Raw genomic sequence first — 26,896 nt, 5'->3', positions numbered from 1 at the left:
TGCATTACCTCACAGCCCCAGTGGATTGACATGACAAACCTCAGGAACACAGAACACCTAGTTGAACTGAAACCAGAAGAAAAAATCACCAAAATGATTGTATAAAATTTCTTGGTCGAAGTTCATGCAAACAGACTCCTAGAATGCCCAAATGTCACAACGGCGGAAAGATGCAAGCACAACAATATAGAAACAAGACAGGTCCTCGTAACAATTAAAGGACCTCGCATCAACACTGAGTGTTGGCATCTATGGTCAATTCAGGCTGAGACTGTACAACCCAGAACCCATGCGCTGTTACAGATGTCAGCGCTTCGGCCACCATAAAGATGGCTGCAGAGGCCCAGAACGATGTGGTGTATGTAGCGAGCTCCACAACACCGACATATGCAAGAATCTGCACAAAGAAGGCAAACAAACGAAAGCAAAATGCCCGAACTGCAGGGATACACATCACGCTTGGAACGAACGATGTCCAGAAAGGGTAAAAAGAATACTAGCTTTCGGATCAACCCAGCAACCCAAAAAACCAACTTCTAGACCCCAATCGACCAGACCCTCGGTAAAAAGCCAGTGGTACACCCCTCGGCAAGTCCGAATAAATGAAGATCAGCAACAGTCTGGCGCGCCGGGTCCTTCTGGTCTGGGCAAGGACGGGGCCTCCAACAACTGGAGAGGGCAGGGGGGCGCTGCTCCACTGGGAGACAGCAACAGAATGGATCGGGGCGGCAGGATGACCATGCCTGCCGTTGCCTCCGGGACCTCCCAGGCAGGAATGACGATCCCTGCATCATTGGGTGCCCCAGTGGCTGGATGTAGCAGGGGCGCTTCGGCCCAACCAAGAGTCTCCTCACCCACCAAGAAGAAAGTCACCACTCCAGCCAAGAAGACACAAACGGTCGGGAAAACCAGTAATGTAAAAACCATGGACTCAATGATTCCACTATAAACGGAAAAATGGACAATCTCAAAATTATACAATGGAATATTCAAGGATTCAAAAGCAAAGCACAAACACTCAGAGCAGTGCTTCAAGGATAGCATTGATATTGTTCTACTTCAAGAAACACTCACCAGGACTGGCAGATATATCAATATCTCAGGATATCAAGGATTCCACTGCCCTATGGCACAAGGTGGCATCAGAGGCATTTCCATTCTAGTAAGAAATCATATCAATGCCACGGCAATCACAGACCTGCCCAACTGTGGCGAGAACGTCGAAATTATGGGAGTTAAGCTCTATGAGGAACTCAACGCTGTCCATCTTCAATGTATACAAGAGCCAGAGAGAACACGACATGGATCTCTCAACAATCTTTGAAATAGCAGTCACTACACCTATTACCATCTCTGGCGACTTCAACGCTCATAGTGAATTACTTCTTGATTCACCAACAACCGACGCCAACAGAAGACATATTGAACATCTTTTGGATGAAGTGCCAGAAATCAGTCTGCTTAATTCGACGGAACCAACCCACACTGGTGGGGGAAAGTTGAATCTCACGTTTGTTTCCACCAGTATTTATGAGTTGTGTCATTGGTCAGTGGATCATGTTCTGACCAGTGACCACTTTGCTACAAAAACAGTTATTAATATAGCACTACCTCCTAGACATCCAGCTCCCAAGCCCGGATGGGACTTTATCAAGGCAGATTTCTGCCCGAAGAAGTCCGAAGAAGGCCAACAAGGCAGTCAAGGCAGAGCGCAAGGAAGTCCCTAAGCCTCGTGGGGACTATATTATGTCGGGCTATGATGGCACCTCGACGGTCATATCCAGCCAGAAGGAGAAATCGAGGGTAATCCCTGTGACTAGAGGAGTTAAACAGCGAGATCCCTTGTCCCCCATTTCTTTTCAATTTGGTGACTGATGAGGCAATCACCAATGCGAAGAAAGTAGGGCTGGGGGGAGGAAAAGGTGTCAGTACTAGCGTTTGCTGATAATTTGGTCGTGGCAGCGGAGACGCCGGCTGGCCTTCAGGCGTTGATAGACATTATATGTGACACCTTGAGTGGCGCTGGCCTGAGGGTCAACGCGGGAAAGTGCCGTTCACTGAGCCTGCAGATCGATGGAAAACCCAAGAAGTGGTATCTCGCGTCGCAAACGAGATGCCACGTCGGGGCACAGCCATGGATTCTATTGGCATCAGTGACTAGTATAAGTACCTAGGTATTCTCGTTGATGATGTTGGTGCCGGTGGCAGGAGCCTTTCCTATGGCTATGTTTGAGGAGGGGATTATTAACATCACGCAGGCCCCCCCTCAAACCCCAGCAGAGGTTATACGTGCTGAAGCACCACCTTATTCCTAAAATGAACCATCGTCTGATTCTACGTACAGTGTTTAAGACTCGGCTAGCTAGAATTGACCGGAGGATGAGGCAGGCTATTCGCAGCTGGCTCCATTTTCCGCATGACATCCTGAATGCATTCTTCTACGCCGACTGGAAGGACGGTGGTCTTGGGATGCCCGAATTTGTTTTGTCAATCCGGCTGCACAAGAACAAGCGTTTCAGCAGTCTGTTGGAGTCGGCTGACCCAACGGTCCGGGCAGCGGCCCTTCTACCGGCTATTCAGGATAAGATGCGTCGGTGGATCGGCACCGGCCTTAATTGGGGGCGAGCCGGTAACCAACAGAACTGAGTGCTCTCCGACATAGCGGGAGCGGCTTTACCGCACGGCCGATGGTGCTGGACTGAGGTCCTCGTGCGAGGTTCCCTCGTGCCTGAGATGGATCTCGTCCGGCACCCACCTACTGAGCGGTGGTGAGTTAGCTCCCACTTGGTCAGCGTCAGCGAACGCTTTGGCCACGCCATCCAGGGCCGCTAGGGGTCGCCCAGGTGCCAGCGGCATGTGTGATACATGCAAGAAACCTGGCACCCTTGGGCACATCTTACAAGCATGCCCAAGGACGCATGGAGCACAAGTGGTACATCATGACGATATCACCCGGTTCGTAGCTGGTCATCTGAGACAACGAGGGTATGAGGTGGTGAGGGAGGTGCGGATACCCGATGGTGGGACCTTTTGCAAGCCAGACATCATTGTTTGCAAAAGCAGCAAGGCCGTAATTCTAGACACCCAGGTCTCGGCTGACGGCTTTCCAATCTCCCGGCCACACCAGGGCAAATGTGACCTGTCCGGCACCCCCGAGTTCCTTCAGTGGGTCAGGGATTACACCGGTGCTAATGCAGTCTCTGCCTCCTCAATTGCCTTGAATTAGAGAGGCGGGTTCAGCAATGAGAGTGCCTGTGTTCTTAAGAGGTTGGGCTTGACTAACGGAGATTTGGAGATCTGCTCCGTTAAAGTCCTAACCTGGACGTACTCGATTTATCGTATGTAGTCCAAGAGCACGGGAAGGGGTTGATGATGATCACCCCTGGACATGGGCATGGGTGGACTTCCCTTGTGCCCCGACACCCAGAAGCGACTAGGGTGAGTGGATTCCGGCTAAGGTTACTGGACGTCATCTTGGGGTACCACTTCCCCAGTGGCTGATTTTAGGGATGGTGGGTGGCTTGACCAAACCCGTGAGATAAGCTACGGCTGGAAGGACACATGCATGCATGTTCCTTGCGTCTCCGGGGGCTTGACTTGTTCAAGCCAGGCATGCCCTCCCCGTGATATATGGTTTTTCCGTGCACGCATGACATTGAAGGTGATCGTCTCCTGTCGGAGACGTTATTCATTCATTTAGTGGCATGCCTCTTATTTTGTTTCAAATTATATTTTAATGTATATCCTTTTTTTGTGTATCTCCATGTATATTTATTTTTCTTTTTTGTTTTGTTTTGTACATTGTAGGCCACAGCATGAATTTTAGTTTATTTTAGTTGTAACGTTTTTTAGGGTTACTGATGCGGGGCCTATGCGGCCCATGCCGTGTGGCTGGGTCGCTGGGCTCCATAGCTAGATCAACACCCTTTTTCCCCGCCGAAGTGGCAAGGGGAGCAAACGGGGACAAAAAGAAAGTGCTGCCCTCTGCCAGTGCATTGAATTATGTCCTGAGCGCTTTGTCCCCGTTTGTGGCTCTGATGACTTCTCTTATGACAACCACTGTCTCCTCCATCGCCTCGCCTGTATCAGGAAGGACATCAAAGTTGTTCACAAAGGTCTGAGCAAGAAGAATAAGTAAAAGCAGCCAGAGAAGAAAGAAACCAGCCGTGTGCTACAGTAGCCAGCGTGCTCTTCTGATGGTGGTGGGGAAGCACAGGCAGGACACCTTTTCTAACCAGCCATGGCACGTTTCTGACATGATGTGTAGAGTGTCAATGTGTGGTCAGTTCTTCAGATGTGATGCAGACAAGGACAATTATGTCAACTCCTATGAATTACCAAATTGCACCTCTGGTTCGTTCTTCTTGGCCCATTCTGAGCAGGAAAATGAATTGACAAGGGCACTGTGTATAGATGCTATAGTAGATGTAGCAGACAACAATCATGACTTAACGCTAGATTTTGAAGAGTTTACAAGAATGCTGAATCCAGTCGTCCGGCCTGCTCATAAATTATGCTTGTTAGATGGAACGAAATACGATGAAGAAGACGTATGTTGACGGGAATATCTCTATCTCTCTGTGGTGTTTGGGTGTGTGTGTGTGTGTGTGTGTGTGTGTGTGTGTGGTGTGTGTGTGGGGGGGGGGTGTGGGGTGTGTGGGGTGTGTGAGGTGTGTGGGGTGTGGGGTGTGTTGGGTGTGGGATGTGTGTGTGTGTAGGTGTGTGTGTGTGTAGGTGTGCAACCCGTTCTCACACAAGACAGTACATATATGACTAGTGCTTAAAGTCAATATGTGGAATGTGATTTAGTACATATGTGATATATTCCCAGTTAACTTTTTTACCAAGGCTCAAACTCTTCCTCACGTACCAATTTACGTCTCACAGTACTCGTCCATCAACGTAGATAGCTGAATAGTCGTGATTGGTTCAATTATAACGAAAATTGTAGTTTTCAGGTCCCACATGGGTTGTGAAATTCACCTACTATTGTCCATGCTCTTATAATATTACAGATCAGCTACATCCTATTGAAGGCTCGTAGTTTTGTTTTGAGAAATATTAGTTGTTCTTAGTAAATTATAATAAGCACAATAAATTATTACATAGAATAAGTGCTTCACCAATCAATATTATATACTATAGTTTGTGCTTTAGAAATCTTTAAAGAATGTTTTGTAGGAACGCTAACAGAAAACGATGTTATGTTGGAATGTATATAGGGTAAACTACTGCAAACAGGATGGTATGGTGTGGATTATTGCAAACTATAGGATTAGTATAGGGTCCACTACCACCTGTTAGGTGGGTAAGGGGTCCAATAACACCCGCAGGATGAGTATGGGGGTCACATCCACCCACAGGAATGGTATGGGGATCACTTCCACCCACAGGAAGGGTATGGGATCCAATACCATCCACTGGATGTGTATTGCGTCCACTACCACCGACAGGATGGGTATGGGCTCACAACCACCCACAGGATAGGTATGGGGTCCAATACCACCCACAGGATGAGTATGGGGTCCACTATAACCCACAGGATGGGTATGGGGCTCCAACCACCCACAGAATAAGTATGGGGTACAATAACACCCACTGGATATGTATGGCATCCATTGCCCCCACAGGATGACTATAGGGTACAGTATCGCCCACAGGATTAGTATATAGGGTTCACTGCCGCCCACAGAGTCGGTATGGAGTCCACCGCCACCCACAGGGTCGGTATGGGGTCCACTACCGCCCACTGGGTCGCTATGAAGTCAACTACCGTCCACAGGGTCGGTAGGGGTCCACTACCGCCCACAGGGTCGGCAGGGGGTCCACTGCCACCCACTGGGTCGGTAGGGGGTCCACTGCCGCCCACAGGATCGATAGGGGGTCCACTGCCGCCCACAGGGTCGATTTGGGGGGGGTCCACTACCGCCCACAGGATCGATAGGGGGTCCACTGCCGCCCACAGGGTCGGTAGGGGGTCCACTGCCGCCCACACGTTCGGTAGGGGTCCACTGCCGCCCACAGGGTCGGTAGGGGGTCCACTGCCGCCCACAGGATCGATAGGGGGTCCACTGCCGCCCACAGGGTCGATAGGGGGTCCCTTACCGCCCACAGGGTCTCTATGAAGTCAACTACCGCCCATAGTGTTTGTATAGTGTCCACTATCGCCCATAGTGTTATTATGGGGTCCACTACCCCTCATAGGGTCGGTATGGGGGTCCATTACTACCCACAGGGTGTGTCTGGGGTCTATTTTGGCAATACTGCTTTTCCAATCTCATTTGTTGTTCAATGTAAAATATTTGTTGCTCGACTTGCAACAATTTATATATATATATATATATAGTATAGTGCCTTTGCAATAATGTACCAATGTGTGTATTTTCATAACTCGTTTTAAATTGTTGAAAAATAAATAACTACATTGTGAATGCAAGTCAATGTTTACATGCTAAATCAGAGTTGCCAGATTCCGCTTAAAATAGCAAATTGTGCTTATTTTCAAAGCTTGAGAATTTAGCTTTAAAGTAGTTAAAAAACTACGAATTTCGCAATTTGCTATGTACTTTAGTGTACTATTTTAAAATAAGGTTGGTTTTTAAGCTGCAAGTCATATGAATCTCAAAAAAAGTATATTATTAACAATCTTATCTCCATAGTTCACTAGTTTCTGTAAATCAGATCTGGTAACTGTAGGCCAAGTACTGGTAGACTCAAGACACAATGTGTGTTGAAGCTATTCTCTTTGAAGAAGTCATCTCGACAGGATCTTCCAGCTCCAGCTATAAAACTTCACCAAACATGGATCTACCTAGTACATCAAATGGTAAGAAATTACTAAACTGTAGTAAACTGAATCTGACACTGTCATATATATATATATATATATGTATGTGTGTATGTATGTATGTATGTATGTATGTATGTATGTATGTATGTATGTATATATATATATATATATATATGTTGTACCTAGTAGCCAGAACGTCGTACTCGGCTTACTATGCAAGGCCCGATTTGCATAATAAGCCAAGTTTTCCTGACAGTATATTTTCTCTAATTTGTTTTCTGATGAAATGATAAAGCTACCCATTTCATTATGTATGAGGTCAATTTTTTTTATTGGAGTTAAAATTAACGTAGATATATGGCCGAACCTAACCAACCCTACCTAACCTAACCTAACCTATATTTATAGGTTAGGTTAGGTTAGGTAGCCGAAAAAGTTAGGTTAGGTTAGCTTAGGTAGGTTAGGTAGTCGAAAAACAATTAATTCATAAAAACTTGGCTTATTAGGCAAATCGGGCCTTGCATAGTAGGCTGAGAAGTGCGTTCGGGCTACTAGGTACGACATATATATATATATATATATATATATATATATATATATATATATATATATATATATATATATATATATATATATATATATATGAGGGGTACCACCTCTGGTGCAAGTGTAGGGACCCATAGCCTCGGAGAAGAAAATAAAGAGTACTCAGAGAAGACCTTGTGGATCCTCACTGAACACTTTCATATTTTCTTCTCCTACCACCCTTATTCTTTTGGTATGTGTGTATATTTATCTAACTTTATTTGAAAACGTCATTACACAAAAAAAGTTACAATATTGATTATATATATATATATATATATATATATATATATATATATATATATATATATATATGTCGTACCTAGTAGCCAGAACGCACTTCTCAGCCTACTATGCAAGGCCCGATTTGCCTAATGAGCCAAGTTTTCCTGAATTAATATATTTTCTCTAATTTTTTTCTTATGAAATGATAAAGCTACCCACTTCATTATGTATGAGGTCATTTTTTTTTTATTGGAGTTAAAATTAACGTAGATATATGACAGAACCTAACCAACCCTACCTAACCTAACCTAGCCTATCTTTATAGGTTAGGTTAGGTTAGGTAGCCGAAAAAGTTAGGTTAGGTTAGGTTAGGTAGGTTAGGTCGTCGAAAAACAATTAGTTCATGAAAACTTGGCGTATTAGGCAAATCGGGCCTTGCATAGTAGGCTGAGAAGTGCGTTCTGGCTATTAGGTACGACATATATATATATATATATATATATATATATATATATATATATATATATATATATATATATATGTCGTACCTAGTAGCCAGAACTCACTTCTCAGCCTACTATTCAAGGCCCGATTTGCCTAATAAGCCAAGTTTTCCTGAATTAATATATTTACTATATTTTTTTTCTTATGAAATGATAAAGCAACCCTTTTCTCTATGTATGAGGTCAATTTTTTTTTATTGGAGTTAAAATTAACGTAGATATATGACCGAACCTAACCAACCCTACCTAACCTAACCTAACCTATATTTATAGGTAAGGTTAGGTTAGGTAGCCAGAAAAAGCTAGGTTAGGTTAGGTTAGGTAGGTTAGGTAGACGAAAAAACATTAATTCATGAAAACTTGGCTTATTAGGCAAATCGGGCCTTGAATAGTAGGCTGAGAAGTGCGTTCTGGCTATTAGGTACGACATATATATATATATATATATATGTATATATATATATATATATATATATATATATATATATATATAATTTTTTTTTCTTCCAATAATATAGTATTCGCTTGAAATTAACAGCCTGGTCAATCAGGCTGTTGGATTCAACTCCTCTCAGTTTTGTTATACGAGTTACAGCATGGTTAATCACATCCAAAATTAAAGTTATTTCCAGATGCAGTCCTAAAATTTTTAACATTGCTCTCACTAGTGTTAATGTAGATTATTTCATAATTTAAATAATATATTTAATTACTGTAGTACATTTTAACAACAATTTAACTTATAATTTTTGCAGCATAGGTCATTTGAATATAAGTATTTTATTAGAAACTATTTCCTTCAGGTCTTCAGGGAAAATTCTTGAGGAGATGCACAAACTGCAAACAATGTGTGCATGTCCGAAGCAATGTTTGCAAGTTCTGCCAGTGTGACTTCCGAAACAGTAGAGAATTAATGAAGAAAGAAGAGGAAGCCCGTTTTCTACTTAAAGGCAAGAAGGCTTTAGAACGAAATACAGCAAGCCGGGTTCTACGAAGGATTGAAAATCAGGTATTGAAGTTTGTCTACATCTGTTGTATTCATTTGTATTCTTCTTATGCTGAACTTGCTTGATAAGGTATAGAATCAACATGAATAATGCTGTACAGTACTTACATACTATTTGTTTATTTATTTATATACAAGATAGCACACTGGGATTATGAGAGTACATAGAATTGATGTTTTTACATTCTTGTAAAGCCACTAGCACACATAGTGTTTTGGGCAGGTCCTTAATCTAACAGATAATTTTAAATAGGCAATTTAAAGCTTAAATGGAAAAAATTGGCTGGTACATTGTAAGAAAGTATCACAAAGATTACTATGTACATTAAAGTAAAATTTGAGGGTTATCAACATATAAATTGTAGCATAATTTGAGGAATATTTCAAGGTATAATATAGTAAGATATGCATTCAATATAACAATCATGATATAAGGTGATAGCAATGATTACAATGGAAAAGTTGTATGGTTTAGGCACATATATTCTGGCATTGGATTTCATAAGATACAGTGCGAGTTTAATACACTAGTTAGGAAACTATCAAGAAAAAATTTAGGTACTTTTTGGTTTTATTTTTTAAAATGGCAGAAGTTGGACAGTTTTTAAATTTGTTAGCAAGTTAGTTCCATAGACAAGGTCCCTTTATTTGCATAGAGTATTTACACAGAATAACTTTGACTCTGGGGATATCAAAGATATTTATTTCTGGTATTGTGATTCTATTATGGGTTCTATTGCACATGCCCAGCTATGCTTCAAACATTTATTTTGTTGCATTTTCCCAGATAGTGTTATTGTTTAAATATTATTTGCTTTTCAGCTAACATATCTGCGTGGCTGTGGGTATGAATCAATCGTTATCTATTACAAGAAAGGACCAGCACGACAAGAAGAGGACAAGAAGATCTTCACCACTAACTTCTTTTTGTGTAAGTAGTTCACATAATATATAAATATATCACCACCTATTATTTTCTCTCATATATATATATATATATATACATATGTATATATATATATATATACATATGTATATATATATATATGTCGTACCTAATAGCCAGAACGCACTTCTCAGCCTACTATTCAAGGCCCGATTTGCCTAATAAGCCAAGTTTTCCTGAATTAATATATTTTTTCTAATTTTTTTCCTATGAAATGATAAAGCTACCCAATTCATTACGTATGAGGTCAATTTTTTTTATTGGAGTTAAAATTAACGTAGATATATGACCGAACCTAACCAACCCTACCTAACCTAACCTAACCTATCTCTATCGGTTAGGTTAGGTTAGGTAGCAGAAAAAGTTAGGTTAGGTTAGGTTAGGTAGGTTAGGTAGTCGAAAAAACATTAATTCATGAAAACTTGGCTTATTATGCAAATTGGGCCATGCATAGTTGGCTGAGAAGTGCGTTCTGGCTATTAGGTACGACATATATATATATATATATATATATATATATATATATATATATATATATATATATATATATATATATATATATATATATATATATATATATATATATATATATGTATATATATATATATATATATATATATATATATATATATATATATATATATATATATATATATATAATTTCAATTCAATCATCTCTGTCGTTGATGTATATGGCAAAAAGTGTGTGGCCCAATACAGCACTATGTCTTAACGTAATGGGTCCAAGGGCCCATAAGGTCTCGACAGCATTAAGGGCCCTTTAGCAAACCAGTGTGCGTGTGCCCCTATGACACCCATGACGTCTTTGTATCATTTCAAGTTTGTACATGTACTTCTTAAGATATGGGCACCATACAACTGCTGCATATTCTAGCTTTTGTCTAAAAAAATCATGAACAATTTATTTATTATTTATCCATGAATGCCAGAACTAAACCCTGTGGTACTCCACTCGTGACATTTCTCCAGTCCAATACATTGCCTCTGATTACTGCCCTCATTTTTCTATCAGTTTGAAATTTTTTAATCCATGTTAGAAGCTTACCTGTCACCCCTCCAATATGTTCCAGTTTCCAGAACAAACTCTTATGTGGAATTCTATTGAATGCCTCTTTTAGGTCCAGATAGATGCAGTCAACCCAACCATATCTTTCCTGTAAAATTTCTGCGGCTCGATCATAGTAACTGATTAAATTTGTTACACAGGATCTTCCATTTCAAAATTTTTTATTTTTTATTTTTATTTTTTATTCCAGCACGCACAAGGAAGCTTGATGCAGATAAACTTACATTAGGATCAGAAGGTGATAGCGATAATGCCCTGGAAAAAAATCCTGACGAGCTACAAGTGCAGCAGGTGCATAAAGTCCAAAAGGTACCGCAGGTGCAAGAAATTCAACAATTACAAAAAGTTCCGCAGGTGGAACATTTACAAAAAGTTCCGCCGGTGCAACAAGGGCTACCATTAGCAATCCTTCAGAAACAGCAAGAAGTACAAGTAGTAAAATTTGAACCACAGGGAACTACACCAGGAAAACAGTGTAGTAACAACGGAATGGGAATTTTAAAATACCTGAGGAAACAGGTAAAAAAGGACAAACAATAGAAATGGTTCCTTACACATTATTTGGTAGTTTATAGGTATTTTACTTATAATACTTTATATTATGTCTACAGTTTATAATTTAGTTTACAGTTAATTTACTTTTCAACTTCCATATCTTACATGAAGGATTTTTACTGTTTTTCATTTTTAAAACCTTATTAGTATCATTTATAGTTTAGTGTCAATTCACTTATAATACAATATATGGAATAATTTACTAAATTCATTTAACTATAATAAATTTAAATAAACATTTTTACCCCAGGATGAGTTTCAGTCACCCTACCCAAAAAATTAATGTTTCTTTATTACTAATCTTGTGAGAGGTAGCTTATTGTGCAGCCCATACTCATTCTGTGAGTGTTAGTTTATTGTGCACCCCATAGTCATCATGTCACCCAAGCCTGCTGCAGCTGCACCTGAGGGGTGGTGTAGGGAACCATTAGTGTACTATTATGATTTGAGAGAGAGAATGCTCTGTGGACAGAGCATCAATATGGCTTAAGGCATTGAGCTTTGCCTCAAGATGAAGCTTGGGCTGATCTCTGATTTGCTTCTTGGGAGTCTTCATTTACGTGCACCCCATACTCAACCACTTTGTAGTAATTAATTGTGCAACCCATACTCATCCTGTTACCAGTAGTTTGTGCAACCCATACTTATCCTGTGATCCCTATCCCTCTACTTCAAGTCCCTCAAGGGGCGCACGAATTCAGTTTGGCATACTGCATCCTGCCTTCCCATCCCTAGCTACTGACCCATCACAATATTTTATTTTATTTTATTTATATATATACAAGTAGGTACATTGGGGTTGTGAGAATACATTGAATAGTACAGTATTTACAATCTTGTAAAGCCACTAGTATGCGCAGCGTTTCAGGCAGGTCCTTAATCTAACAGATAATTTTAAGTAGGTAATTTCTATCAGAATTGATAAATGATAATAAATACATTGTTTACATACATACATTACAAATACATACATATAAGCTCAAAAGCTTCATTGAAGGTTGTAACAGAACCCATGAGCACCACACCAGAAAAAAATACAGTTTTGATATTCCAAGAATACGACTTAATCAAACTAGAAATGCTCTACAAATCAAGGGACCCAGAATGTGGAATGATCTTCCCAACCATGTTAAAGACTGTACCTCTCTCAACCAGTTTAAGATAAAAACTAAACACTACCTAATAAATTCACTAACCTACCTTACCCCTCTATTGTCAACCCATGTCTGTTATTTTTTTTTTTTTTTTAATCAACACTGTTTGTCAACCTATTGTATTTGTGCTGCTTTTTCAGTCATGTTCCCTCTTTTTTTTATCTTTATTTGTATTTGTTCTCAACACATTTTATTCTTTATGCTCAATTAGTATTAAGTTCTAGATATTAATGTTTTTCCTGCCCGAAACGCGTTGCGTAATAGTGGCTTTAGGCATTGTATGTACTAGCTCTATCTATATATCGATCCATTAATGTAACATTACTTGTATGTATGTACCTTACCTGAATAAACATATTTATTTATTTATTTATTTATTTATACAAGTTTAACTCTGGGGATATCAAAGAGATATTTATTTCTGGTGTGGTGATAATGGGTCCTATTACATCTGTCCAGGAAGAGTTTCAGAGCAGGATTTGCATTTAAGAACAGGGTTTTGTAAATGTAGTTGACACAAGAGAATTTATGGAGTGAGATTATGTTTAGCATGTTTAGGGAGTTAAACAAGGGGGCTGTGTGTTGTCTGAAAGCAGAATTTGATATTATTCTGATAGCAGATTTTTGCTGGGTGATGATGGACTTGAGGTGGTTTGCAGTGGTTTGCAGTGGTTGAACCCCATGCACAGATACCATAGTTGAGATAGGGATAGATTAGTGTATAATATAGAGAGATGAGAGCAGGGTTAGGTACATAATATCTGATTTTGGAGAGTATACCAACTGTTTTAGAGACTTTCTTAGTTATGTATTGTATGTGGGTACTGAAGTTGAGTCTCTTGTCTAAGAATAGACCAAGAAACTTTCCATCATTGTTATTGCTAATGTTTACATTGTCATCTGAAGCTGAATTGCATTTGTAGATTTGCTTCCAAATAAGATGTAGTAGGTCTTTTCTATGTTAAGTGTTAGTTTGTTGGTTGACATCCATAAGTGGACTTTTTTTAGTTCATTATTAACAACATTACAGTATTTAGTGTATGTGGGTTGGGGTTGGAGTAGATGAGTGTAGTATCATCAGCAAACAATATAGGTTTCAGAATGTTAAGAACATATACATCCTGCCTTCCCATCCCTAGCTACTGACCCATCACAATATACATCCTGCCTTCCCATCCCTAGCTACTGACCCATCACAATATACATGTAGTAGAGTGTTTTCTGTAGGCAATTTTCTAATTATACAATCATATGTTGCCCTCAGCTCTCCTATTTCATACATACTTTTTTTCTTTTGCAAGGGAGTAATTACTACATCTACATTACAATCCTCCCATGGTGGTGTAAATTTTCTCTTGGGCACAGCAATACACTCTGAAATAACATCATACTTAATAACATTAGAACATAAGGTATTCATATATGCTCTTTTCTTCATCATACATTGTTCAGTACTTCCCACCTTTTGAACTGAGAGGACCAATTCATTAGCTCCCCCACCTCTCATTAATCTAATGGCAGAAGCTACATTTATCTCTGCAATTCTATCCCCAATACTCTGCAGATTCAACTCCATCCTGATTTTCTCAATCATAGCATTTCTTGGGCATCCTAAGATAATTCTCATGGCTTCATTTTGTACCTGTGGGAGGTTGGTGCTGGGGTTACTGTGGGAGGTGTACTGTGTGAGGTTGGTGTTGGGGTTACCTGTAGGAGGTGTACTGTGGGAGGTTGGTGCTGGGGTTACCTGTGGGAGGTGTACTGTGGGAGGTTGGTGTTGTGTACTGTGGGAGGTTGGTGCTGGGGTTACCTGTGGGATGTGTACTGTGGGAGGTTGGTGTTGTGTACTGTGGGAGGTTGGTGTTGTGTACTGTGGGAGGTTGGTGCTGGGGTTACCTGTGGGAGGTGTACTGTGGGAGGTTGGTGTTGTGTACTGTGGGAGGTTGGTGTTGGGGTTACCTGTGGGAGGTGTACTGTGGGAGGTTGGTGCTGGGGTTACCTGTGGGATGTGTACTGTGGGAGGTTGGTGTTGTGTACTGTGGGAGGTTGGTGTTGGGGTTACTGTGGGAGGTTGGTGCTGGGGTTACTGTGGGAGGTGTACTGTGTGAGGTTGGTGTTGGGGTTACCTGTAGGAGGTGTACTGTGGGAGGTTGGTGTTGTGTACTGTGGGAGGTTGGTGTTGGGGTTACCTGTGGGAGGTGTACTGTGGGAGGTTGGTGCTGGGGTTACCTGTGGGATGTGTACTGTGGGAGGTTGGTGTTGTGTACTGTGGGAGGTTGGTGTTGGGGTTACTGTGGGAGGTTGGTGCTGGGGTTACCTGTGGGAGGTGTACTGTGGGAGGTTGGTGTTGGGGTTACCTGTGGGAGGTTGGTGTTGTGTACTGTGGGAGGTTGGTGTTGTGTACTGTGGGAGGTTGGTGCTGGGGTTACCTGTGGGATGTGTACTGTGGGAGGTTGGTGTTGTGTACTGTGGGAGGTTGGTGCTGGGGTTACCTGTGGGAGGTGTACTGTGGGAGGTTGGTGTTGTGTACTGTAGGAGGTTGGTGTTAGGGTATTCACCTAGTATATCTTGTTTCTGGGTGTACTAACCTAGTATATGTTGCGTGTGTGTGTGTATACTCACCTAGTCTCACCTAGAATATCTTGTGTGTAAGTTCTCAACTAGTACTCACCTAGTATACCTTGTATGTGTGTATTCACCTAGTATATCTTGTTTCTGGGTGTACTAACCTAGTATATGTTGCGTGTGTGTGTGTATACTCACCTAGTCTCACCTAGAATATCTTGTGTGTAAGTTCTCAACTAGTACTCACCTAGTATACCTTGTATGTGTGTATTCACCTAGTATATCTTGTTTCTGGGTGTACTAACCTAGTATATGTTGCGTGTGTGTGTGTATACTCACCTAGTCTCACCTAGAATATCTTGTGTGTAAGTTCTCAACTAGTACTCACCTAGTATACCTTGTATGTGTGTATTCACCTAGTATATCTTGTTTCTGGGTGTACTAACCTAGTATATGTTGCGTGTGTGTGTGTATACTCACCTAGTCTCACCTAGAATATCTTGTGTGTAAGTTCTCAACTAGTACTCACCTAGTATACCTTGTATGTGTGTATTCACCTAGTATATCTTGTTTCTGGGTGTACTAACCTAGTATATGTTGCGTGTGTGTGTGTATACTCACCTAGTCTCACCTAGAATATCTTGTGTGTAAGTTCTCAACTAGTACTCACCTAGTATACCTTGTATGTGTGTATTCACCTAGTATATCTTGTTTCTGGGTGTACTAACCTAGTATATGTTGCGTGTGTGTGTGTATACTCACCTAGTCTCACCTAGAATATCTTGTGTGTAAGTTCTCAACTAGTACTCACCTAGTATACCTTGTATGTGTGTATTCACCTAGTATATCTTGTTTCTGGGTGTACTAACTTAGTATATGTTGCGTGTGTGTGTATACTCACCTAGTCTCACCTAGAATATCTTGTGTGTAAGTACTCAACTAGTACTCACCTAGTATACCTTGTCAGACCTTGCCTATACCCTATACAGACCTAGTGTGTGTGTACGATCATATGTGGCATTCTTCCAAGAAAAGGAGTTAGAAATGAAACGGTATAATCAGATCCTTTTATACAACACATTGAGAAAGAATAAAGGTTAAGTGTGGTATCAGTAAGATTTACACACTAGTCCACACTTGCGTGGTGTACAATGTAAGTGGAGGCAGAGTTGGAGGGAGGGAAATGTAGTTGGTGGACCTGTGGTCAGGGTGGCTCCAGAGGTAGGGTGTCAAATTTCAGTGTTTATGGCAGGGTAAGGGAATGGTCGTCGTTGGTCTTGTGATTCAATATTTTCTTGTTGTCGCTAAGTTACACTTTTTCAGGTCTATATAGTACAATGGCCAGTCCTCATGTACCTAGTAATTATGTACCTTAAATTATGTACGTAAATTATGTAATTATGTTCATGTACCTAGTAGCTAGTAGTTATAGTGTCAGTTGGGGGTTAATGGGCCAGGCCGAGTGTGCCTGTGCCCCACAAATATCACCCTTATTGCTGACTAGTTGGTATAACGGCTTTTCCCAAACCTCTCTCTCGCCAGAATTATACTGACATGTGAATATCTTTGGCAGTTGATGAATCCTAAATATAAATAATAAATAAATAAATGTTTATTTAGGTAAGGTACATCCATACAAGAAATTTTTACAAAGATTGGTGGACTTATAGATAGATTCATACATTGCATAACTGCATGGCATAACTGGCAATCCCCTCATAGTGTTCAAGTGAGAACTGGATAAGCACCTCCAAAGGATACCCAAGTATGCCAAGTATGCTGCCCTGAGGAACACCAATGTTGATGGGTAGGGTGGGAGAAATTGAATTATTCACAGAAACATACTGGAGCCTGTCAGTGAGGTACGTAGGATTTGAGGTATTGCAGGGAATACAAGACACTGATCACTGGTCTCCCATTTGGTCCTCATTGCTTTATCTTACTATTATTGAATGTCAATAACCGTATTATGCAATTTCAATTTCTTCTATTGCTTTCTTTATTATGCACCCCATACCCATCCCGTGGGCCGTGGTGTAAAGGATTACAGAGGCACATAATCGGTTCAGGACCGGAACCCTCTAGTTCGTTTAGCTAAGCAAATAACAATGTTTGACGCTAGTTACAAAATTATTAATGTTGTATACACATGTACACACACACTCATACATACATACATATATATATATATATATATATATATATATATATATATATATATATATATATATATAATTATACCAGTATAATCTAATAATATATACTGGTCTAATAAAATAATTATACCAGTTAATACTCTCACTCGTTGTGTTAGGATATGTTAGCTTGATAAAACTGACTGTTCATTGTTGAGAAATGTGTTAACAAACAATATATCTGACTTATCAAGACTGTAGCTTGCTTAGCAAGGAACTTTTTTTAAATTTGGGTTCAGTTTAACTACCGCTCAAGGGATGAGTAATTGGGGCATAATAAAGGAACTAAGCTGATAAAATGAAAGATGGGGGATCAGCCATTACACGTGTTAATGACTCTTGTATAGTTGTGTAGTTAAGGACATCAGGGTAAAGGGGTAATGGGCATTGTGGTTGATTGTTCTACCTGGGAATCCTCCACTGTTTTATATCTTATGTATGTATGTATGTACTAACCTAGTTGTGGTTGCAAGGGTTGAACTTTGGCTCTTTGGTCCCGCCACTTGAATACATACACTTGAATACATACACTTTCCATACACTTGAAACTGTGTATGGAATCAGCCTCCACCACCTGTGTCCCCTTGTGCGTGTACCACATGTGTTAAATAAATGTATGTATGTATGTATGTATGTATGTATGTATGTATGTATGTATGTATGTATGTATGTATGTATGTATGTATGTAAGGAGAGAGAGAGAGAGAGAGAGAGAGAGAGAGAGAGAGAGAGAGAGAGAGAGAGAGAGAGAGAGAGAGAGAGAGAGAGAAAGAGATGAAGATCGAGACAGAGAAATAGATATAGACAGAGTCAGGGAGAGAATGTTAGACACAGAGACGTATAGATAAGGATATGCAAAGTCAGTGAGAGAATGACAGAGATAGAGCGAGGAAAGAGACAGAGAGATAGGCTGACACAGAGAATGTCAGAAACGAGGAGAGGCAGAGACAGAGGGACAGGGACAGACGGACAGGGCCAGAGGAGGGACGGGGGAACAGAGGGGGAGCAGTGGGACAGGGAGGGAGACAGGGACAGAGAGGGGGACATGGACAGAGACAGAGACAGAGGGACAGGGTCAGAGAGGGGGACCGGGGGACAGAGGGAGGAGAGGGGGGCAGGAGACCAAGAGAGAGGGGACAGAGGAGAGACAGGGACAAGGGGACAGAGATGGATAGGGGGACTGGAGGAAAGGGAGGGGGACAGATGATGGACAGCGGACAGAAAGAGTGGGCAGGGGGACAGAGAGGTACAGGGGACAGAGAGATGGACAGGGGGACATAGAGGAACAGGGGGACAGAGAGTGACAGGGGGACAGAGAGAGGAACAGGAGGACAGAGAAGAACAGGGGGACAGAGAGAGACAGGGGGGACAGAGACAGGGACAATGGGATAGAGAGGGACAGGGGGACAGAGAGATGGAAAGGGGGGACAGGGGGACAGAGAGGGGGAAAGGGATCTGGGACAGAGGACAGAAAATGTGGGCAAGGGGACAAAGTGAGGGACAGGGGACAAAGATGGACAGGGGGACAAAGATGGACAAGGGGGACAGGAGGAAAGGGGGGAGATGTATGAGGGGAAATGTTTGCGGAAGATGGAGAAGGGGTATTTAGAACGGTAAGTTAGAGAGGGGGCAACTAAGGCCCATCATTGAAAAACAAATGAGCATCATTGCAATAGCAGGAGCCACGCACATCTTTAGCCTGCGTTGTTGAGACATTGTCAATTAAGCGGTGTCCAATAGCAGTATCTTCGGTATTTAAGCGTTACCTTAAAAAATACTGGAAATATTGAAAGCTATTAATCCAGATATTAATCCCCTTGTGCAACGCACACAAGAGGCAACAGCTTCTAGCTCTACAAGCCGCAATATAAAATAGAGAATAGGCGATTGTTTTCACTCACAGTGTAATAAACCCACGGACCCACCCACCCGCTGAAGCCGTAAATGCCAAGACATTACTTCCGTTTAAAATTAAGCCGGAATAATCCTCAGGTATGTGGAGGATGTGGGAGGCCTTTGATCAACCACCGACTTCCTGCCCCGTCGACGGGGCCATCAGCCCTCAGTGTGCCCTCAGCCAAAATAATGTGAAACATGTATGTGGGTGTATTAAATATTTTAATTTATTATTTCCAAGATTTAGCTGTTAGCTCTTGGACCCCGCCTTTCTAAGCGTCGGTTGTCTAATGTACCGACTCTCTGCCTCTTTTCCTCCATCATATCTAAACAACATATATTTTTATCTAACACACTCACACATCCCCAAGATGCAGCCTTTAGCAGCTTCCTGACTTTCAGGTTCCTATTTACTGCAAGGTGAATAGAGGCATTAGTGTGTGTATGTTTGTGTCTGTGTGTGTGTGTGTATACGTGTGTGTGTGTGTGTGTATACTCACCTAGTTGTGGTTGCGGGGGGTTGAGCTCTGGCTCTTTGGTCCCACCTCTCAACTGGCAATCAACTGATGTACAGATTCCTGAGCCTACTGGGCTCTATCATATCTGCATTTGAAACTGTGTATGGAGTCAGCCTCCACCACATCACTGCCTAATGCATTCCATCTATTAACTACTCTGACACTGAAAAAGTTCTTTCTAACATCCTAGTGGTTCATTTGGGTACTAAGTTTCCACCTGTGTCCCCTTGTTCGCCTACCACCCGTGTTAAACAGTTTATCTTTATGTACCCTATCAATTGCATTTCTCGCAGCCTGTCCTCGTAACTCATGCCTCTTAGTCCTGGGACTAGCCTATTTGCATACCACTAAACTTTTTCAAGCTTCGTCTTGTGCTTTTTTTTTTTTTTTTTTTTTTTTGAGATATATACAAGAGTTGTTATATTCTTGTACAGCCTAGTACTAAGTATATGGTGTTTGGCTAGATAAGAGTAAAACTGCTTGTAGATTAGTTTTTCAAAAAATGTTGACAAGTTAGGCAGGATTGATATAGGTCTGTAATTGTTAACATCTGTGAGATCACCACATTTGTGTACAGGGGTAACTCGCTTTTTTTAGGATAACTGGAAAGGTTTGGAGTTCAAGTGACCTGTTGAAGAGCATGAGAATTCTTTGGAGACAATTCCTAACCTATACTTCTTCTCAAGGTCATGTTTTTTATTAATGGGTTTAAGTATTCCCTTTGTAAGCAAGGGATTGTTAAGCCTTTTGGTTATGCTTACAAAAAAGTCACAGGACAGACATTATCAGCAGCAGTTATAAAATTGTCAATAGCAGTTTCATTGTGCAGCCTAAAACTTAACTCCCTTGACTCTAGAGGTATATATATTAGGTTTAGGTTAGGTTTTTTTAATTAAACCAGCCAGGATGAGTGAAGCCATGAAGGGCGTTTTTATTAATTAAAACACCCAAATGTTGGGTGCTTCAGGTGTTGTTCCTCTTGGATGATCTTGTACCTCTCTGTCTCACACCTGTAAGAATGAGTGATATGGTTAAGGGGGAAACAAAGTGCAGGCAAGGCAATGGAGGCCAGTAGTAATCTTAGGGCTAGGATAATTAGAAATTAGAGAAATTAAGTAAGAGAAATTAGCAAGAGAAATCAGGTAAAATTTATTATACTTAACTTTTGTATCATGAGTTTAGTAGTAAATCTTCATCTTCATCATCATCATCTTCACTGTCACAAAGCTCCAGGTAGGGCTCGGAAACATCAACATCCTCTTCCTGGTATCCAAATAAACGCTTTGCATCACTCAGCTTGTCAGAACACATCTTTTGCCCTTGCTTCAAAAGAGCCAAGATTCCACTCTTATTTTTGGTTGATAGGTGCTTCTCTTCAATAGTGTACTTGTTAGGATCCTGTAATATATAGACTATTTAATGGGGTTTAAGACATTTACAAATTTCCCTGAAAATACTAAAGAAATTAGAATAAATAAAGTTTTCGGTAAAAGTTCAAATATATGTAAAACACACCAGTACAGTATATGAAAACCATGGAATTGTCTACCTGTCAAAGTTGTAAATAGCAAGACAAGTATAAAATTCTGCTGGATAAATGTTTATGAAGAACTGAATTGCAACACACATTTAGGCTGTTAGCTTACCTTGCTTAGATATGAAGGAAAAATTCCACATAACAACTCTTCAGTATGTTCGGTTAAAATCTCTCTCTTATTCTTGTAATATGCGAGATAATGCAGCATTTCTTGAACAGTGTGTTGTTGCTCTTCTCTGGATCTCTTCTGAAGCTCCACATCTTCTACTGCCTTCTTTTTTTGAGCAAGGGACACTAATAAAAGAGGAAATTTATATTTACTGCAAGTAAACTACAACTCAATTTAATGTAATTACAGTTTAGGTACTTGCATTATACATACTATACATAGTTTATTGTGCAGTATCAACCTGATAAAAACCTACGGATTATGATACTGCACCTATTTTACAAACAGTAGTGATGATATTTTACTTCAAAAATAAGTAAAGCTTATCCATTATGCATGCTAAATGTTAGTTATCTTGATAAGGCCGAATTGTAACCCCTGATAAAATGAGATGTAGTTACATACCATTTTGGCTATGATGAGGCAATAAATTGTGCCATGGCAGGATACCTTCTATTGCATCCTTTTCACTGAGAATTTCAGAGTTTTCACTATTGTAGATTTTTATGAAGCCTTGAAGCTTTTTCCTATCACACTCATTTCTGTGCCGGAGGGAAGAGCGCATTTTACTGGATGCTGCAAATAAAGTTTTTTGGCTGAAAGTTTTAAAGTTGTTAAAAAAATTTCCTCATCATTTACCTACATAGAAATTATAGACAAGAGCTAAATAGAAATTGCTTCAGAGTTAACAAAGAAATAGTAAGCCTACCTGCATCAGTGGCAATCAGATTTTTGCGATGCCTGATAGAGTCTGCAACTGCCTCGATAGAATATTTTATGTTCTTCGAGGTTGTTCCAGTGTTTAACTCTAACTCCTTACAAATCATTTGTAGGTCAGATCGCCATTCTTGAATCAATGACTTTTGAACATCAAGTTTGTCGATCTCATTTGAAACTGTTATTTCCGTCTCTCTGGCCTATTTGAAAATATAATAAATTTAATGAACAAATCACATTAACCATGATGAGTGGTTCGAACCTATGGGCTTGGCATTCCCAGATGCTTGCTGTAGTTGAATGCGCCACAACATGGTCAAAAGAATTGCAACCTAGGGTACTAATGAACCCACAATTCAATTTTTGTTAATTATGCACCCCCATACCCATTCCATGGGCGGTTGTGCATGCAGTTTCCCATGTACTTGGTCTGTGTCCTCCAGTAGTTTTACCTCTGATGGCCCTTTCAATACACATAGAATTCTTATTATTGTGATATATCAATACATGGAGAAAGACATTGAAATGGGGGCATCAAAGGCAGAACTACTGAATGACAGAGACCGAGTTCATGGGGGAATTGTGTGAAACCTGGTTTGGCTTCAGTGGAAGCCTTGGGATCCTTGTGGGTGCAGTAGTACTCCAAGTTGCAATTCATCTGACCATGTCGTGGCGTAGTGAACTAGAGCATGCATCTGAGAGCACTCAGTGCATGGGGTTCAAACCCTCATCACAGTTCCCGTGATATATCACGATACTGTGATTTCTCTGTGAACACATTTGATATATCTCGGAATCATACATTTAGGTTAATTAAATACTATATACTTTATACAAATTAACCTTATTGATATATTGAAAAAGTTCAAGCAGTTAATTCAAGGAAATGGTCGCTAATTTATAATGGAAAATATATGTAGTACATGATCTGAACACATAACTAACCTATAAATGCATTATAATACCTTTCACATATAAATGCATTATAATAAGTTTCAAAATAAATACAAATAAATAAAATAAATATATATTATTTTTAGTACCTTTCTGAGTCGAGTAACTAATGCACGAGCCAGTCCATCAATTTTTCGATGGTTCCAAAAGACTGCACCCTCTGTGAGTTCTTCTGTTCTTTCTGAGAAAAATATTTATAGCAATGAACATCTTGAAGAGCATAGATTAATAACAGTTTCATAACATACCTTTACTCACCAAGACCAACTCAAGTTTGACCAATATGTTTTCATTCTTTTATTGATTATTTGAGGGAGTTGATACTTATTGAATACTGAATACAAATCGCATTATACTGATTACAGGGCAGGTAAAATAATAAAAAACTTGATCAGATGAACCATATAAACAAATACCAGCTTTCAGCATGTTTTTAGTTGTAGAGTTGTATCGTGAGAGGTATGCAAACACTTGCTCTGCCTCTTCCCCTAAAGTCATGCCACTTCCTTCTTGCCACCGCCCTCCATATAATACCTTTAACATAAAAGTATACAGTAAAAAAAAATTCAAATTATTGTACAAAAATTAAAAGCCTATGAAGAATTCTGATGCACTGCTAAATTTTACATAAAACAAAAATTTACATGGTGTTAGATAAATAAAATGATGATATGGATGCAATTGAAAGGCAAACTATAAAGACATACTCAGTTAAAAAATATGTCATATGACAATGTATATTTATATGTGCATACTTTATTTATAAGAACATTAATTTGAAGACAATATAATTCATTATAATATAGTGTGTGTAGAGAACAAAAGAATACTATACATTAAGTATCTGTAAAGCACATTTTATTACCTCCCAACTTTGTTGTAACGATACAGCTTCTTGTTGCCATCAATATGTACTGCTAAAGGGGTTTTATCACAAGCAGGACACTCATTGTCAGCTTCTCCTCTAATTTTTCTCAGCTCATATTGCTGGAATCGCCATTCGAAGAACACTCTCTTCGAAGTTATATAATTAATGGGTCCAATCTAGGAATAGAATTTTTTAGATGGTGACATTTAAAATGCATATTATGACATAAGATAAATAAACAAAAAAAACATTCCATTTTGTGTTTGAACAAAATTAAAAACTAATTATTAATAAATGAATATACATTACTACAAAATTTTGATAATTTTTGTATTGAAATATAAAACTGAAAATATTAAGAATAACGGTATCAAAACATACACGCCCACGAGAAGCACCAAAGGATTCCAGTGCAGTGACTAATGCCCGAAATGATGTTCCAGGACAATTTCTTTTTATATGGTGCCATGATTCAAGCAGACTGGTGCTGTAGAATGTGCTGCTCTTTCCTAATGATGAATAGAAACCAGACTTGTGCATGGTCTTGCCTAGTTGTTGATGCTCATATCCACAGTGGCATGTATAGATTGGAGTATAGAGGTCATACCTTCCTGTAGTTTAAAATACAGTGCATTGAGTGGTGTGGCGACTTGCTAAAATAGTGATGTAAAAATTAACATTTATAGCAACAAAAATTTCAAAATGTATTGTGATTCAGGAATATCCGGTAATGGAAATAAAAGGGTAAATTTTAAAGTTTATTTACCCATTATAGTGATGAAGATGCAGAGATTGCTGGAGCTTGAAATTTTAAACTTGCAATCTGTGCAGTTGGGGCAAGAATTTGGTGGTTGGGCTGGTACAACAGGTTCTGGTAACAAAGAAAAGGAAGACAGTTTGACAAAATGAGTTTTATGGAAAAGAATTTCAGACTGAATATTTCATTGTTTCTTGATTGTACAAAATATTGACATTATTCTCCAGATAATGACTGAGAAATTCACAGAAAAGAAACAATCAGACGATTAAATCAATCTATAAAACCAAGTGTCAGGTTTAAACTTTAAGACTTCTCCAAATGTTGTAATGACTGAAATGAAACATTTATTCATCTTATTTTGTTATACCAAGATAATCGTAGCTCTAGACTGGGATTGGGAAGTAGAAGTAATCTCGGAACAAAGTACGGATTTTATACAGGTATCGTATACTTACTCCAGTGAAAGATATTTCCTTCAGGGCACACAGTTTGTGTCGGGTCTAATGGCTCATAAAAGCCATTTTTCCAATATAATCTGTGGTGGAAAGGCATGAGAAAATGTTGCATTTGGTCACAAATGTGACACAAAAATGCAAAACAGTCTTCACATTTGATGCTTGCCTCACAATTTGTACATTGTACACAAACTTTACCTGATGAAAAAAGGGGTAATTATTTATACTAATTTTAAATACTGTATACCTAACATTTTAAACAATCTGAAGTCTAAATGTATTAATAGAGTGTCATTAATATGCATATGATGCTTATTATACAGTATAACCTTAATGAACACAGCAATATTTAATTTACCTTTATCTGGAACACCCAACTCAGACAATGTCCAATCGAACAGCATTGCCCTGCTTTCTCCCCAATTAATCTCTGCATTTTTTCTTCTTTTTTGCCAGTCAGAAACACTTGGCTGAGAATCTTTAATTTGTTCAAGTTCTGCAGCAAGTACTTTGAAATATGGGATTACAAATTAGTAAGAAAAATTTGTAAGTGAAAGGAATGATTAGTATAATATGTTAAACAAAATTTCATAGGCATTAAGCACAATTTTGGTACATAATATTTATGACGTGTGTCCATTAAATAAACCCTCATTTAAATACCAACAAATGATGTTGGGACATACCAACATCAAATGATTCCAAAGTTTCTTCACCAGCTGCCAAATAACTTTGAGTGTACGTTCTGCCACTAGTAGAATAGCCCGCATTTTGAATGTGTGGTGGTGAAAGTATAGCAGGCAGAATGTCTGGGTGGCACATTTGAAGATTTAAGCATGGTACATAATTGCAAATTGTATACAAGTATTAATATTTTCAGACAAATCTCAAGATATTACTATAACTAACTTTATGCTACCAAGTTGTTCAGTGTTATAGTAATTTAATCTCCATAATTGTCTAGCATACACTTAAAAATAGGCAACAAATATTATTGGAAAGTACACAAATAACAGCTGTAGAAATATTGTTAAGAAAATAATAGAAGATTACCATCAGATTGGGGTGCAGCTGGTCTTTGTTTTGAATTAATGTGTGATACATCCTGTATGTTATCTTTTTTCTGTTTCTTGTTTGTCACCTTTATTGAGTTTGGTTCCTCCACGTTTAAGAGTCTCTTCAAGTACTCATTTCTTTGTATCATTGCAGCACGTGCTTTCTGGTACTCACGTTCAAGATGTTCTCTAGTCATCACTGCTATTCTCCGGTGAAATTCTGAAGAGAAAATAATACTGTTCGAAGGAAAAGTACAAGAACAAAACAAGAAAATTATGCTTATGCAAAATTATGCTACAATGTACCTATTAATAATCTTAAAATTTGCTACAAATTTCCTACTTATAATTATGTG

General features: G+C 39.5%; 2 protein-coding genes across 2 annotated transcripts; one reads left to right on the top strand and one right to left on the bottom strand.

Annotated features, from left to right (window-relative positions):
• Positions 1–6,650: 6,650 nt before the first annotated feature.
• On the top strand, positions 6,651–11,946 carry LOC138352854 (uncharacterized). Its single transcript, XM_069305406.1, has 4 exons — positions 6,651–6,826; positions 8,907–9,112; positions 9,932–10,040; positions 11,333–11,946. The coding sequence occupies exons 1-4, from the start codon at positions 6,724–6,726 to the stop codon at positions 11,680–11,682; spliced, it is 768 nt and encodes a 255-aa protein (XP_069161507.1). The 5' UTR covers positions 6,651–6,723; the 3' UTR covers positions 11,683–11,946.
• An 8,985-nt stretch (positions 11,947–20,931) lies between these two features.
• On the bottom strand, positions 20,932–26,032 carry LOC138352930 (uncharacterized). The gene is made up of 11 exons (XM_069305584.1): positions 25,486–26,032; positions 25,037–25,141; positions 24,652–24,881; positions 24,268–24,446; positions 23,819–23,936; positions 23,492–23,583; positions 22,441–22,648; positions 22,137–22,307; positions 21,672–21,856; positions 21,190–21,423; positions 20,932–21,037 (listed from the first exon to the last, which is right to left on the bottom strand). The coding sequence occupies exons 5-10, from the start codon at positions 23,898–23,900 to the stop codon at positions 21,196–21,198; spliced, it is 966 nt and encodes a 321-aa protein (XP_069161685.1). The 5' UTR covers positions 23,901–23,936; positions 24,268–24,446; positions 24,652–24,881; positions 25,037–25,141; positions 25,486–26,032; the 3' UTR covers positions 20,932–21,037; positions 21,190–21,195.
• Between the last annotated feature and the right edge of the window lie 864 nt (positions 26,033–26,896).

Source organism: Procambarus clarkii, chromosome 55 (genome assembly GCF_040958095.1).
Source record: "Procambarus clarkii isolate CNS0578487 chromosome 55, FALCON_Pclarkii_2.0, whole genome shotgun sequence".
Taxonomy (NCBI): domain Eukaryota; kingdom Metazoa; phylum Arthropoda; class Malacostraca; order Decapoda; family Cambaridae; genus Procambarus; species Procambarus clarkii.
This window is presented reverse-complemented; position numbering and strand designations above follow the sequence as displayed.